Below are 15,774 nucleotides of genomic sequence, written 5' to 3'. Positions count from 1 at the left end.
CTTAGTTTAACAGGTCAACACTTACAAACATGAGCGGCAAGACATGGGAAAAGAAGACATTTATTGAAATAATGCAAAAGAAACTAAACACGAAGACATTTTTGTAATTTTTTTCTCCCAATCAAGCAAAATGTAACAGTTTCCACATCAAAAAACATGATCAACACTGAAACAGTCATGCCCGGCTCAATCCGACAGTTCTGTTTGAGGGCAACAGCAAAACAGCAGAGCTTTGTTCCCGGTCTTTTATAACACAGAAAAAACTGAAACACAACACACCGTCCTTTGAAAATCAAATATACATTTTCTTACAATATTTACACTTTGAATGAAAAGTAAAACAATTACCACTCTACATCCTTCTGTCCCGGAGTCAAAGGAAAAGCACATCATGTCGACAAAAGTGAAAATGGCACACAATGTCGCTGCTGCCGTACCATGCTGTCAGGGAGAAGCAGCAGGGTTTGCTTGATTCCACAAAGGATGCTGGGAAGACGTGAGACAAATGAAGGGTCAGGAACATGCTCAGCCTCAGGACAGGGCCAGTCCTCCAGCTGGCTTCACTTCACATCCACTGTCTTAGGAACATTAAACATCCCGCAACTCATGACAACTGTGTCCACACACTTTAGGATCACTTGGTTGGTGTTTTGTCTAATAACTCTGAGCTAGGGGTGGGGTTGTTGCTATTGTGAATGGGTGTATGTTAACCTAAATCATCAGAAGCCCCTCGGACACTGCACGACTATGGTAACGAGTGTCCTGCTTTACTGTTAATTATCTTTTACACAGGAAGCATCGCATTGTGTTCACTAAAACATCAAACTAGTGACTAAGACCAAAAACATAGTAAAAAAAGGGTTTAGGAGAAGTGGGCTAATTGTGTCACACATTTGCATACATGCAGTTGGAGGGCTCCCCCTGCTTGTCATTAAAAACAATGCTTTGACTTATTAAACATTTTAACCCAAACCACATAACCTGCAGCTGATAATCGGGTGTTGTCGCTGCATGTTCCTAACCAAACAGAGTAGAAAAGCGCGATATAAGAATCAGAGTTTAACAATGAATTTCATGACTTTTTTTAAATGTTTTCAGAGCACTAGTTTGACATTTTTAGAGGTCATATTTATATTCAGTATGCTGACAGTATCACTGTTCAGCATCATCTAATTATATCCTCTCCAATGTTAAGTGGGTATCTTCAGTTGCTTTCATGTTTACTACCATTTTCACTTGTGCTGGCAGTGTGTGCTCGCTGACTGAAGAATCAAGCGCTGGTTCGGGATCTGACGAGAGCCTTTTATACTGACACTTGGACTCAAGACACAACTCATTGCGTCTCCTCTAAGGTGCAGAGGCTGCTGGGAGAATGATGAGTCCTCAGAGAAAACCACTGCTTTCCTGGTACTTGTTTCCTTGCAGCTGAACTGAGTTTTTGTGTTTCACGAGGCACGTGTTATTTTCAAGAATTTGATGTTTGGAGGGTTTTTGAGATTATTACAGCTGTACACTTTGTTCATAATTACTCAGAAGAACAAGCATTATACTGTGACCCTAACTGCTCCAGCTCAGCAAAGACACGTCCCTGTGCATCATTTCAGGAAACAAGAACTTGTTCCTGTACCTGAGAGCACTATGTGAACAGCTAACCAGTGATGTACATTTAGAAATGTTTCATATGTTACATTCACTTATGACTGCATCTACGCTGCACCTGGAGTTCTGCAAGTATGAAACATTCAAAGCTGTAAGACATCTGGCAGCAGCTGTGTCCATTAGGTGAAGCTTTTCCATTCTGACACTGATTGTAAGCACGAAGGTGCTTTGAGCAAGCACCTTGTTTTTGGTTGCATTTGAAAGTGGACGGCTTTATAGGGAGCTTAACTAACATGTGAGTCATCTTACCCCCAACCCAAATTCAGTTTAACGTGGCAGAGCAGACTCCAGCTGTTTCAGACGTTTATGCTTCCACAGCACCAACACTATCTGCAGTGCAGGATGAGGGGCAGTGAAGTGAAGCCAGCAGGGTGCTTGGACCTTTGCAGACCTGTAAGTGAGCTAAAAGGAGGTGGTGGTGGGGTAGATGGAACTGCTGGCTGAGGCACTGCATTCACACCCATATGGCTTCAGGCCTTCAGACATGTCAGCGGCTTGCAGACAGATGTGAAGGGTGGTGTGGAACTCAGTAATCTGGCCACCGTCATTATTAGGAGCAAACAAAGGCAGAACGAAAGACTTTGCTCCTGTGATGGACTGACTGAGGGTTTGGATACAGTAGAGAGATGGAGTCAGCGCAGGGTGGCAGACGCACTGCTGGAGCTGTGTGTGGCTGCAGCGTGCAATCAGCGTGAGCAACACTTCAGTCTGACACCTTCATACACTGTTCTGCACTGCAATACGGTATGCATAATATTGCTTTCAGTGTAGGTGTTTGCACGTGGTGACACATGATGATTTGTACCAACACTGTTTCGACAGGAGAGTCTTGGTGTCCTGCAGCTTCACTCACGTTCTCAATAAAGGTTTGGACCGTCTGTGGATACATCTACAGGTCTGATTGTTTCAGCTTCTTCAACACCGGGCGTTTGGTTTATTTGGCTGCCACCAAAGAAAAGTCAGTAGTTGTGGTCTGTTTAATAGTCCCACTGACATCGGCGGCATGAAGTCAAGGTTTGGTACTTTAACACTTCTGTTGATGTCACCCTACGTCATGAAAGCAGCCTCACGGAAGAAATCTGTTCATTACCACAGTTAATTTTGACTTGAGTGGTACAATGGCTGTCTGAATGGGGAAAGGCTCCAACCCTCTGTGACCTTAAGATGGAGAAGTAGTTGGGAAATTCCCATTAAAACCACGGCTCTAATATCAAAAGCTTTCAAATTGAAACTAGAGGTCATGGTTTTCTCTAGAATACTGTAGACTCTTCACTTTACAGTGTAAAGTGCTTTGAGGTGACTGCTGTTGTGATCTGGTGCTAAATAAATACACCTGAATTGAATATGTCGTCTACAGATATCCCACCACAGGACACCTAAACTCTCCGCTGAAATGTTCTGTTGGCTGACACGGCAGCGTAATGAGACATTTGGCGATAAAGGCCAAAGAGTGCAATGATTTGATGGTGTAACCACATAAATATGCTCAGAGTTTGTGACATTAGTTTTTGTTTCATGTTCCTTGCTTTCCTTCTTGTCTCACTCACCACCCGCTCCGATGTCTTTATTTCGCAACTCTAACACCGTCTGTATTTCAGAGTTTTTCAACAATTTGCAGCAGCTTCATTGAGGCAAGTGACGAAGTCATCAATCCATCCTTTAACAGTCACTTTACGCAAATATCAAGTGATTTTACCGAGTTTGCTCTGACAGTTCAGTCGTGTTTGCAGCGGCGTCTTTCACAAGGTGTGTTTAGCAGCCTCATCAGCACTGCGTGCGGGCTGTTCTCACAGTGGACATTTGGACTTGTTACTGTAGGAAAGCACAGACGATGACTCCGTTCCACCAACTTATGAACAGTGACAAGTTATGGAAACAGGTGCTACTTGATAAGGATTTTCACTTTTTATTTAAAATTCATGTGCTGTTTAACCGTGGGTTATAGCAACAGGCATTTTATTGGGGCCATTTGTTAACTGCACTGTTACCCAAACCTCACAGTGTTGCTGTCTGGGGTTGCCAACTGCCCCGTTTTAGCTGTATAATTAGCAAACACTGGTTTGCCCCTTAGTCCACTTTAAATGTCCCATTTATTGACCATTACCTGCAATGTCACATACAGTACATATGTGCACTACACCCAGCTGGTTGTGTATTGTGCTTCTGGCATGCCAGAGTGTCCCGTATTTGTTAGCTAAAAAGTTGGCAACCCTATTACTGTAAGTGAATGATGCTACTGATGTTTCTGATAAGGCAAAAAGCTGGAAACTGGGGAGCTGATCACCTCAAACAATCAGAAAAGTACTGTGAGGAAGAACTTCTGTGAGGTGCTAGACAAACCACAACGAGTGTGACGTCATTCACCAATGGTTTAGCAATAAGCTACATGCGCTGCATTGAGTGCAAATTTAGGCAGATTGTGTGAAAGACAGCTGCCTCCGTCCAAGAAATGTGCTGATTTAACGGGTCTTTGTTGTTTAAGCTTTCAGTTTATCACATGTATACATTTACTATGCAAACTTAGTCACAGGGTCAGAGGTTAGGTTTTTTTTGTTTCTTAGTGTCCCAAAGGGAGAACATATCCAAAGTATCTGTAATGAGCGATAAATGTAAGCAAGACTGAGGCCTGTATAAAATATTTCTGTGCTAGCTAAAGACAGTTAACCTGTAGCTTTATTTTTCTAACAGACAGCATTTGTGAGGTAAGATGATGTTCAACCACTTACAACTGGCCGACTGTTTCCTACTGAGGATGTGACCATGAAAGAGCACAAAAGTGGACTGAGGAACATTTCAAAGACGATGAGTGCAGGTGTCAAAGGCTACATTCAACAGAGTGTCAGTCGTACTGATGTCTGACAAGTCCAAATGTCCTCTGTGAGAAACGTCTTCAATCCTTTCTACTGCGATGGCCACATTATGGATCCTTGGACAAATGTAGTGCATTTCACTTTTGTTCCTGTTGCTTACACAACAGTTCATACAGTGTCCACAGAGAAGCAGTTAACGGCCACTCTAGAGTAAGCACTGAATTTGCTTTTCCTCTTCCTGTTCTTGGTGTTTTTCTTGTTCTAAACTTTGGAGGACTGCAGTCTTTGTCTTTTCTATAATCTTCAGACACTATTTTGTCTCTTTCCTTACCTGGCTTGGGTTATACCTGTGCACTCCTCCCTCTTTCATTCAGCTACACACAGTTGAAAAAGTTTTCGTTCAGCAATAAGACAACAGCCTCTTTATCTGTGAGAAATGCCGCTGCAGTGATTCCTTCAGAGATTAGGACAGTTTGTCTTTAGCCTAAAGAACCTCCACTCCTAAACATGGGACACTTTGTGTGACTCTCTCGCCTGCTTAATGCTATATAGCCATTTAATGACCCTTGCATTTCGCTCCACAGCCGAAATGCCATATGGCACACGCTCCCCAGCCTCCTCCTCTTCGTCCTCACCCTCATCCCCATCTGACAGACCATCATTGGAAGATCGCCGAGAACGGTCGCAGTCAGAGGAAATCATAGAAGCTGATCGGAAATTCAAACTGACGATATCCGAGTTGGCCCGTGCAAAGTTCTCCGGACCAACCGCCTCCAGCTCCTCAGGGTCGAGTCCGCAGTAGTTAAAAAAGCGTTCCACATCAGCTCCGGCCCGGGCGTAACGGTCTGACAGGTCTGATTTAGATCTGTGCAGCGAGGAGCGACGTGCCACTGACGAACCAGGTTCTAGCTCGAGGTTAGGATCAGCTAACATTTTTGAAGGATCTCCAAGATCACAAGGTAGCGACTGAGGGGTGGTGTTGTCACAAGGTGAGGGGGATGGGGCAGGACGAGGGGGAGGCAGTGACAAAGAAAGTGCAGGAGGAGGGAGGGAAGCAGGTTTGGGTTTTGGAGGGAGGGGCGGAGCTGAGGAGCTACTGGATCGTGCAGTACGGAGCGGCTTGCCATTGCACAGTCGCAGGAGGTCGGAGGATGAGTGGGAAGTAAGCAGAGGTGGCAGCGGGGACCGAGAACGATCCATAACGCCTCCTTCGCCGCTTCTCTCATCTTGGACTCGTCTGCTGAGATTCAGGTTTCCTCCCTGTTGCGGACTGCGACGCCCCCCGCTGTTGATCGGGGGAACCTTCAGTGAATGGGAGAAGGATCGGAGGGAGTGTGAGGTGCTGGGACTGGGAGTCGAGTCGGGTGGTTGTTCGTTAAGAGTCATGGTAGACCGATAGGTTAACGGCATCCTAGGAGCAGAAAACAGAAAGCTAAAATCCAAGGAGTCCAGCACAAACTAAATAAAGACACAGACACAAGTATTTGGATGGTAGCTTAGCTTTTGAAAACTTGCCTTTATAAACCACCACCATCAGCAGCCAAGTTAATGAACACCAGCCAACTGAGCGGTTGCTATAAGCACAGAGCTAGATTTACTTTTGATGTGCACCAGAGCAAGCCCCGATTTTGATGTTGGAACCTCCTGGTACTAAAGAGAATCCGTGACCGCACAGCTGAATGTTAGCACCGCCCACAGCTCTTACAGTATTTGGCTACGTTAAATAGGTACCATCTGTGGACAGCTGAGTCAGTCTGGGCTGATGTCACCACGTGGATTAGCATTCACAGCGGAGTATGGAACTATATTTATTTCAAAAGTTCAGAGTGAGAAAAAACATTATCTAAAGTCCTGTCACGTAATTTCAAAGTGCGTGCTGTGTGCATGCTTCTGCCGTTTAGCACACGCATGCCGCTGAACGCGCTCAAAGCCAAATCCTGCTCGCCAAATTACTTTTCACAGTTTGGAGGCCAAAGAAAGAGACGCCCTGATGTGACAATGTAAAGTTTGTGAGTTGCATCATGGCAGCAACACGAGCACCGTTTTACATCGGATTTGTTTACAATTTGGAAAATAAGTTATTATCAGCAACTATTGTTTACTGTGTAGCAGTAGAAATGCTGACGACTGTCACTAGATCACTTAAATACTGAAGAAACACTTCAAACCAGAAGATTTTAAAGTCTTGAAACCATTATTCTGGTGTACAATATAACATACCTTTAAAAAAACAAAACAAACAATCGTCATATCAAGGAGCAATAAAAAGGAAAAATATTTTTTGTAGTCAGTTGAGTAAACTTCCTTTTTCAGCAGCAGTCCTGTGAAAACTAAACTGAACCACCCTGAGCAGCCATAGCTGGAGGAGTCGTTTTCTTTATGGTTTTATCAGACTCTCACATTGCTGTGGAGAACTTCTGTCTCCCTCTTCTTTACAAGTCATCGAGGTTTTTGGATCTTTGTTTGTGCTCGGCTAGCTTAAGGTCTGTCCACAGCTTTTCAGTCAGGTTGAGGAAAAGAATCAAGCCTCTGCAGTGGCCCAGTCATTCTGATAGAGTTGTTTCTGTGATTGGGATAACTGGGCCTTATCACTAATACGTCCCAAGAAATATCAGGATTCTTGAAACGTGCCCACCAACCTATTTTGTTCTTACAACTAAACTAAACCAACAGCCAAAGTGGAGAAAGAGGTAATGATGCTGTAAGACAGAAGCCTGCACCGCTGAGGGAAAAAGAAGGACAAAGTTTGACTGAACCTGAAACTATCAGAGGAGGAAGCCAGAAAGTTGTAGTGATGACTGCAGTGACGAGACAGGAAACAAAAGTAATTCACCAAGAAAGCAGCAAAGCTCGAGCTAATAAAAACAGAAACCAGGTACATTTCTATCAGAACAAAAAAACTCACAAAATTGAGATTCTCCAGCATCTCTGGGAAATGAAACTGTAAGACATTCAGCAACAACGGAAATCATTTCATTCTTATTATCATCAGTAATAGCAAAAGCAGTTTTCAGTGTCAAGGCTTGTCTATGACAGCCTGGTCTAAATCGTACTTCATCGTCTTCATCTGTGGGTCTCAGTGAGTGTGAGGCGCTCAGATCATCATCCCACCGCCGCCATGCTGACAGTTGGTGTGAGAGGTTTGTGCCGTTTGGTTTTTCTCTTAAAGTAGAGATGCTGCTGTCTCCACTTTGGTCTCGTCTGTTCATAGGACATTAAACCTAATTGAATCGCGAGTACACAAAAATCTGTACGTAAATTGTGTATACAAACGTTACACGTACAAATGTTGGTTATTTATCATCTAGCTGACTTTGTTTGCGCTTCATGAACACATATTTAAAGTGCAAACAAACAAGTTATGACGGCCCGGCTGTCTTTTGGTCATTATCTATAGGTTTCGAATACACCAGAAGCCACATTTGTCTTCACTGCAGCTCATCTCAGGCTGACACTTCACTTCCTGCTTTCTTATTTTGCTTGTCATATTTTTGTCTTTTGCATATCAACATTGACCTCCAGACTTTTTGTTTAACTTAGTCACAGTGAGCATCTTAGCAGAAACTATTTTCAGAAGCTTTTCCGAGCTGGAGCTTTGATTTTTCATTATTAATATTTTTTAAAACTGTCCTCACAACAGTGGAAACATTTTGGGAAGCTGTGCCTTTTCAGGCTTCCTCTTTGGACACAACTTTTACTTCTTTCAGTCAGAGCTTCTCCAGTTTTGCTGGAGGCGGTCGTGTCTCAGGTGGTAGAGCACGCCATCTACCAATCAGAAAGATGGTAGATCTATCCCTATCAGCACTTTCTCTGCTTCACCTGGAGGTAAACACTACACGTCTTTGGAACTTCATGTCAGGGGTTTGATTCCTGACCAGGGCATCTGTATCCAGTAAGGGTCCCTAGGCTAGACCCCCTTTCAGACTCTGCAGGCCTGCTAACTGAGGCCTGCAGAGTCTGGCGTGTAGCTCGTGGGCTTTTTGCAGTTTCTCTGAAGGCTGCATGGTCTGAGCTGGGGGGAATTTGCTGGAACGTGCACTCCTGGGAAGACTGTGGCATTGTGTTAACACACCTGACTGCTGCAGACTAGCAAACTGCCAAAACCTCTGATTTTACAGCTGCGGTCACACTTGATGATCAGTTAATCAAATGCTTTTGATTAACTGGACAGCAGTGAGGTTGTATATAGCTTTTCACAGGACTGTACCAAATATAACATACATTACCAAGTTACACTCAAAGTAACACGTTTAGAGAAACTTTCTGAATGGAGATATTTGAGCGCCACATAATTATTGATTACATATGTACACAAGATAAAAGTATATTATTTTACCCCGATGGTGTCCAACTCCTGGGCATTCCACCTGTTGACCTCATATGCACAGCACTCTTAGCTCCACCTCCAGATCCTGCTGCTGAAGAAGACGATGAGTTTAGCAGATTTTTTAGGATCTCTAGGTTTAAATTCTCCCGTTTGATGCTGCCACAGCTTGTTGCGCACGTGTCTGACTTGGCATTGTTATTGGATGCTTTGAAAGGTAACCCGCCTCCACTGCCTCCTCCACCGATGCCAGGACCTCTCTTGGATAGCAGGGGATGGCCAGCAGGTGGTTTAACGAGCACAGGTGGTTTGATTGGCTCCTGCTTGGCATTGATGACTTCCTGGCTCTTGACATACTTGGCCTTATCAGCTTCTAGTCTTTCAACAGCACTGAGGCGCTTAGGGTTTGGTTCCACCTGAGACACAGGTTAAAAAAGAGAGATGGCATTGAATCAGTCCCTTACCTTATTCTATATGCGTGCAGCAGGGGTAGGAATCGAGTTGTTTTGGGTTATTTCTGTGTGTTTTTTAAAAATCTGTTATTGTGTTCTTCTCACTCCTTGTCTGAAACAAGCGATAGGAGACAAACATGATACAACCCCGTTCATTTGGTGATGCAGCTGCAGATCATCTCGGAAGAGATTCACGAGTTCATAAAGTCAGGAAGTGTTACACTGCCTAATGTTGGGATACAACGAGTGAGCATTGGAAATTTATCCACTCATCTTTTTTCCCTTTTGCATCACATAACGTTTGGACACTATAGAAACAGACACTGATACATCCTGATTTTTACCAAAGTCTTTCTACAAGCACGTCTCACCTATGCAGCACTGATGTACAGAATCAGCAAATGTTATTAAAAATGCTTTAAAATTTGGCAGCTTTGCCTTAGAAAAAGCTTTAAAACACTTTTTCCCCAGCACGTTATATTTGTACTATACAGGCACAGCTTCGCATCTGTACGAATTCTCTGGCTCGCCTCAGCGTTTTAAAGGAAGAGTGCAGAGGTGATGAGCATTACAGGAACAAGAAAAACGACAGCACGCAGCTCCACCTCTGATGTGCATTTGGAACTGAAACAAGATAATGGCTCTGTGGTGATCGGGGCAGGTTAACTGCCATCTTTGCCATTACACAATTCTATTCTATGCTTATTTATATTTAGGACTTTCTGAGTTTCTCACAGCCCTAAATTTGCAACAAGCTTCCACACTTTAAACATTTACAGCTAAGTGCATATCTACAAGGTCATGTAAAAGTTGTTGCAATTGTGTCTACGAGCAACTTGACGGCAACAGTGACAGCCTACATGATCAGCAACAGACGATGGAGCCCCGTCAGCAGAGCACAGCAATACTTCATACAACTCTAACTGTGACGTGGATTAAGACCAGTCAAAGGAGCTTGCAAAGAAAAGCGTCTGGACTTCTTTAAGTTGCTTGAAGACGTTTCACCTCTCATCCGAGAAGCTTCTTCAGTTCTAAGATCAAATGGTGGAGAGTCCCAGATATAAACCTAGTGGGAGTTTCCCCCCACAGAGGGACAAAAGGACCCCTGATGATCCTCTAATTGCCTGAGCCAAGGTGTGTAACTGGGTGTGGGTCCCAATCAGCCAGAGTTTCGGGTGTGTTCATTGTGAAACCTGGCCCCACCTTATCATGCGAATTCCTGAGGTCAGATGGCCCAGGATGTGAGTGGGCATTAAGGCGTCTGGGAAGGGATCTCAAAACTGGATTATAGATGGCAGAGAGTTGGTGTCGTAAACCCCGCCTCTGTTCAAAGATGGTCGCTCACAGTGGACATAGATGGCTTCTTTCACTCCTCTTTCAAACCATCTGTCCTCTCTGTCCAAAATGTGAACATTGGCATCCCCGAAAGAGTGACCTTTGACCTTTAGATGCAGATGGACAGCTGAGTCTTGACCTTAGAACTGAAGAAGCTTCTCGGATGAGAGGTGAAACGTCTTCAAGCAACTTAAAGAAGTCCAGACGCTTTTCTCTGCAAGCTCCTTTGACTACAATGACCTGGATGACTGAGAACCTTCACAGACAGATTAAGACCAGTGTTAGTTCCAAATGGATGGACACCTTTTTCTGACAGTGGTACAGTGGGTGTTACTACAACAGGATATTAATTGCATTGTAAAGCGCTAACTAGTTCTTTTTAAGACAAGTTTCACTGTACAATACAGTCACAAATGGTGCAGGCATTTTGATCAGCGCTTATTAAAACACGGTATTATACGACTCACAAATGACCAATTATTATGGAATTATATTGGTTATACAAATGAGCTCGACCCTGGAATTTTGTGGCCAAAACACTTAAAGTTATGACCTCTGATGCTTCAGTTCAATCCCACATTTACCTGAACAGATCTCTGTACATCCTAACACACACAGTACCTGTCTCCTGAAGTACTCGGGGCCCTTGTTGAGGATGCGGAGGGGTACAGTGGAACTGAAGGGCGTTGCAGGGCCAGCAGCCTTGCTATCTGGCAGGGCTGGAGTCAGTGTCTCTGTCGGCATGGCAACAAGGCGATTGGGGTGGTCTGCCGTGGTGGCAACGGGTGTGGGGGGGTCGACACGGGGTGGGGGCACCTGAGGACCCCCAAAGCATGAAGACAGAAGGTGTAGAAGAAAGTGTCTAGAGAAAGATGAAGCTCCTGGCTCGTCTCATCGCCCGTGGGACTGAACCGAACTCTGTGGGTGGGGGCAGTTACATCCACTTGTGTTCTTTCTATTAGCAGTGCTTCTACAGAAACAGCTGAGATGGTCTCCTAGTCTTTGGCGCTTGGATTCTGTTGACCTATTTGTCGAGCAAGATGGGCAGATAGATGATAGGAGAGTGAACGAACAGGAAGAACAGTAGGAGTGTACTGGGCAGTGAGAGAAGTGGAGTTTCCAGCAAAAACACGGGACAGCAGGAGACCAAAGTCCTGCTGCTCTCCACCTTTGCTTCAGCGTTCTTTTCAGTTCACCACACGATCTGAAAGAGGTTAAAAAAACAGAAAGAAAGACAAAAGCCAATCAGATTAGGGTAACACACTGACATGCACCTAGCAACAATAGCAGGAATAGCCAGGACCACAGAGGAAGTCCCTGCAAGGTGTCATGGATGGTTTGTCATCACACCAACAACAAGCTACACAACATTAAAAAGTGACAACAGTTATATAAACATCTTAAAACGTTGTTGCCTTCATCCAATCTGGAAAATACATTTGTTCAAACACAAGGCGCTTATTTTGGGCATTTCATCAGTCACACAAACTGATGGCTGCACCAGGGACAGTTTAGGATTCAATATCTTGGTCAAGGACACCTTGTCATGCTGTGAGCCACAGTGGGCCCACTGTCCACGCACAGTTCAAAGCTAGCATTTTGCACAGCACGAGTAGCTTAGAAGATCTTTGGGGGTGTTAAAGCAACACATGTTGGTACCCAGATGTCTTCTTCTGGAAAAGTCTTGATTACTTCAGAAATTCAGTATCAGACCACACTCCTGATGTACAGCAGCATGGCTCCATATCACAGACTGCTGGTTTACCTGTCACCCACTGAAAACACTGGGACCACTGTAACACAACAACAGTCCTGGATGACTGAGCAGCTGAAATCCTCTATCAAGCACCGATGGGAAAACCTTTGCCTTCCAAAGAGCTTTCTGTTTTCAGAATTTCTTCTCTTTTTATTTTCATTGAATTGCTAGTTGTGCCTTTCTGTTTAGCTAATATCCTGAAACCAAACGCTGTTCTTCGACCATGATTATGCAGCAGAGATTATTCAAAACGTAGAGACTGCAACGGGATAAAGAAGGCACTAAAGGAGAAAGGCATTCGTTTACAGACACTAATAAGAGAATCGACTGTGACAACGGAATCCGAACCTACAGCAACGCACACGAAGCAGCGCTGGAACTAAAGAGACGCAGCTTCAGCGTAGTGGTATCCGCTCTGAGAGAGGAGGATGCCTCAGCTGCAACCAGACGGAAGGAGCAACTAAAATGGCAACGCCTGGAAAAGAGCCAGAAGGAAGGCTGATCTACAGCTGCAGGGAGAGCCAAAGAAAAACTCTGGATATTCAAAAGGAGCACCCCGGAATGACTACGATGGTGTGGTGTGGGAACAACAACGGGTCAGATGTAAATTTGCTTCAGATGCTTATAGCTGGGAGCAGCTTTCGAAATTAAGAGCGCTGGACAAATAGGATGGTGCTTGTTTCATCACTAGCCCCCAGCGTAGGGCCTTGTCTTTACGACAGGCCTTTCCCATGACCCACCAGCAGGGTTATGGAGCAGGACAGTTATCTGCCCCACCATTGGAGTTCACAGTATTATTTGGTCTTCTTCCATGTTAGATGTTCCATTACAGTTCTGGACTCTTATAGAGTATCATTTTTGTTTATAGGGCTGACTGTTGGAATGTTAATGGTCTTGGCAATCCTATAAAAAGGAGTAAAGTCACTGCAAAAATGAAAAAGGCAAGAGCAGCTTCTCCCAGAAACACACATGAAAACGAACATGAGAAGATGAAAAGCTAGGCTATATAAACTCTTTCTGCAGTTCATGTAAGAACAGCAGAAGGAGGGGGGTTATTACACTAATATCTAACCGCGTCAATTTTGAAGTGATGAAAGTGGAAGCCAATAAAGATGGTAGAGATGTCATTGTTAAAGGCAGAATCAACAGCACTGTGTCAATATAGACGCACCTCCAGAGAGTGACCTGACATGTCTCAGGCTTGTTTTTGATCAAGTAGTCTCCCTGAGTGAAGGTATTTATAAGAAGAAGGAATATTATATCAAACTACAACGAGCACTGGACAGCATTCACACAACATACTGTGTCTAAAAATGTGGAAATGTTTTAAAAAATTAAGGAAAGTGAACTATTTGAGGTGCTGAGGGATTTCCATCCAGAAGAAAAAGACATTACACATTACTCTGCAACTCACAAGGTCTATTCCAGAACTATTTCCTGATGAACACTACAGAGAGACAGAGGGTCTCAGATTGTACAATTGGGACAGCTGACACATCAGATCATAACACCATTCACCTGACAGTTAACCTGGAAGACTTAAAACGAAGGACCCAACAGAGACTAAACATTGGAATTTTGAACAAAAAAACAATAGTGCAGGAAATAAAGAAAGAAACTCGAGATTGTAATAATTTAAACAAAGATAATGAAGTGGAACCCACAACAGTCTGGGATACGGTTAAGGGTGTAAACTGCAAACACTGATGAGCATCTGGTTTAATCACATTGTCAAACACCAAAGTGGTCTCTAACAATGAAAAACAAAGCGTTTCTTTAAATACAGGGGTGAACAAAAACACACCTCTTACATATTGTCCCATCGCATGAGCCTATACCCTCAGCTCCCTCCTTCAAACCTTTCCTTTAAACAGAGAGATGCACCCTTGTTTTTCACTTAGCCGTCACCCAGAGATTTACCTCTCGAATCCTCCCTGATAAGGGAAGGAGCCTCACCATCTGTTTAATGTCTCCCATGAACTCACAATGCCCCACTGTGTGTGTGTAGAACACATGCGATGCTATCCTACATGTATATAACTACAGTGGCTTGCAAAAGTATTCGGCCCCCTTGAACTTTTCCACATTTTGTCTCATTACAGCCACAAACATGAATCAATTTTATTGGAATTCCACGTGAAAGACCAACACAAAGTGGTGTCTGTGAAGGTTCTCAGTCATCCAGGTCATCATAGCCAAAGGAGCTTGCAAAGAAAAGCGTCTGGACTTCTTTAAGTTGCCTGAAGACGTTTCACCTCTCATCCAAGAAGCTTCTTCAGTTCTGAACTGAAGAAGCTTCGCAAGCTCCTTTGAATACAAAGTGGTGTACACATGAGAAGTGGAACAAAAATCATACATGATTCCAAACATTTTTTACAAATAAATAACTGCAAAGTGGGGTGTGTGTAATTATTCAGCCCCCTGAGTCAATACTTTGTAGAACCACCTTTTGCTGCCAGTCTTTTAGGGTCTGTCTCTACCAGCTTTGCACATCTAGAGACTGAAATCCTTGCCCATTCTTCTTTGCAAAACAGATTAGATGGACAGCGTTTGTCAACAGCAGTTTTCAGATCTTGCCACAGATTCTGGATTGGATTTAGATCTGGACTTTGACTGGGCCGTTCTAACACATGGATATGTTTTGTTTTAAACCGTTCCATTGTTGCCCTGGCTTTATGTTTAGGGTCGTTGTCCTGCTGGAAGGTGAACCTCCGCCCCAGTCTCAAGTCTTTTGCAGACTCCAAGAGGTTTTCTTCCAAGATTGCCCTGTATTTGGCTCCATCCATCTTCCCATCAACTCTGACCAGCTTCCCTGTCCCTGCTGAAGAGAAGCCCCCCCAGAGCATGATGCTGCCACCACCATATCTGACAGTGGGGATGGTGTGTTCAGAGTCATGTGCAGTGTTAGTTTTCACACACAGCGTTTTGCATGTTGGTCTCATCTGACCAGAGCAGCTTCTTCCACATGTTTGCTGTGTCCCCCACATGGCTTGTGGCAAACTGCAAACGGGACTTCTTATGGTTTTCTGTTAACAATGGCTTTCTTCTTGCCACTCTTCCATAAAGGCCAACTTTGTGCAGTGCACGACTAATAGTTGTCCTGTGGACAGATTCCCCCACCTGAGCTGTAGATCTCTGCAGCTCGTCCAGAGTCACCATGGGCCTCTTGGCTGCATTTCTGATCAGCGCTCTCCTGGTTCGGCCTGTGAGTTTAGGTGGACGGCCTTGTCTTGGTAGGTTTACAGTTGTGCCATACTCCTTCCCTTTCTGAATGATGGCTTGAACAGTGCTCCGTGGATGTTCAAGGCTTGGGAAATCTTTTTGTAGCCTAAGCCTGCTTTAAATTTCTCAGTAACTTTATTCCTGACCTGTCTGGTGTGTTCTTTGGACTTCATGGTGTTGTTGCTCCCAATATTCTCTCAGACAACCTCTGAGGCC

General features: G+C 44.2%; 1 protein-coding gene across 1 annotated transcript in view; it reads right to left on the bottom strand.

The window, feature by feature from the left end:
• Positions 1-46: 46 nt before the first annotated feature.
• Positions 47-15,774, bottom strand: part of fam110b (family with sequence similarity 110 member B) — a 57,218-nt gene continuing 41,490 nt past the window's right edge. Inside the window, exons 3-5 of the mRNA XM_026148438.1 lie at positions 11,202-11,784; positions 8,806-9,209; positions 47-5,880 (exon numbers count right to left, since the gene is read on the bottom strand). Coding sequence (XP_026004223.1) covers positions 4,971-5,880; positions 8,806-9,209; positions 11,202-11,324 — 1,437 coding nt within the window. The 5' untranslated portion in view covers positions 11,325-11,784 and the 3' untranslated portion in view covers positions 47-4,970. The remainder of the gene's footprint in view (positions 5,881-8,805; positions 9,210-11,201; positions 11,785-15,774) is intronic.

The sequence above is a fragment of the Astatotilapia calliptera genome, chromosome 18 (assembly GCF_900246225.1).
Source record: "Astatotilapia calliptera chromosome 18, fAstCal1.2, whole genome shotgun sequence".
NCBI lineage: Eukaryota > Metazoa > Chordata > Actinopteri > Cichliformes > Cichlidae > Astatotilapia > Astatotilapia calliptera.
Note: the sequence above shows the minus strand (reverse complement) of the source record. Positions and strands in the feature narration are given on the sequence as shown.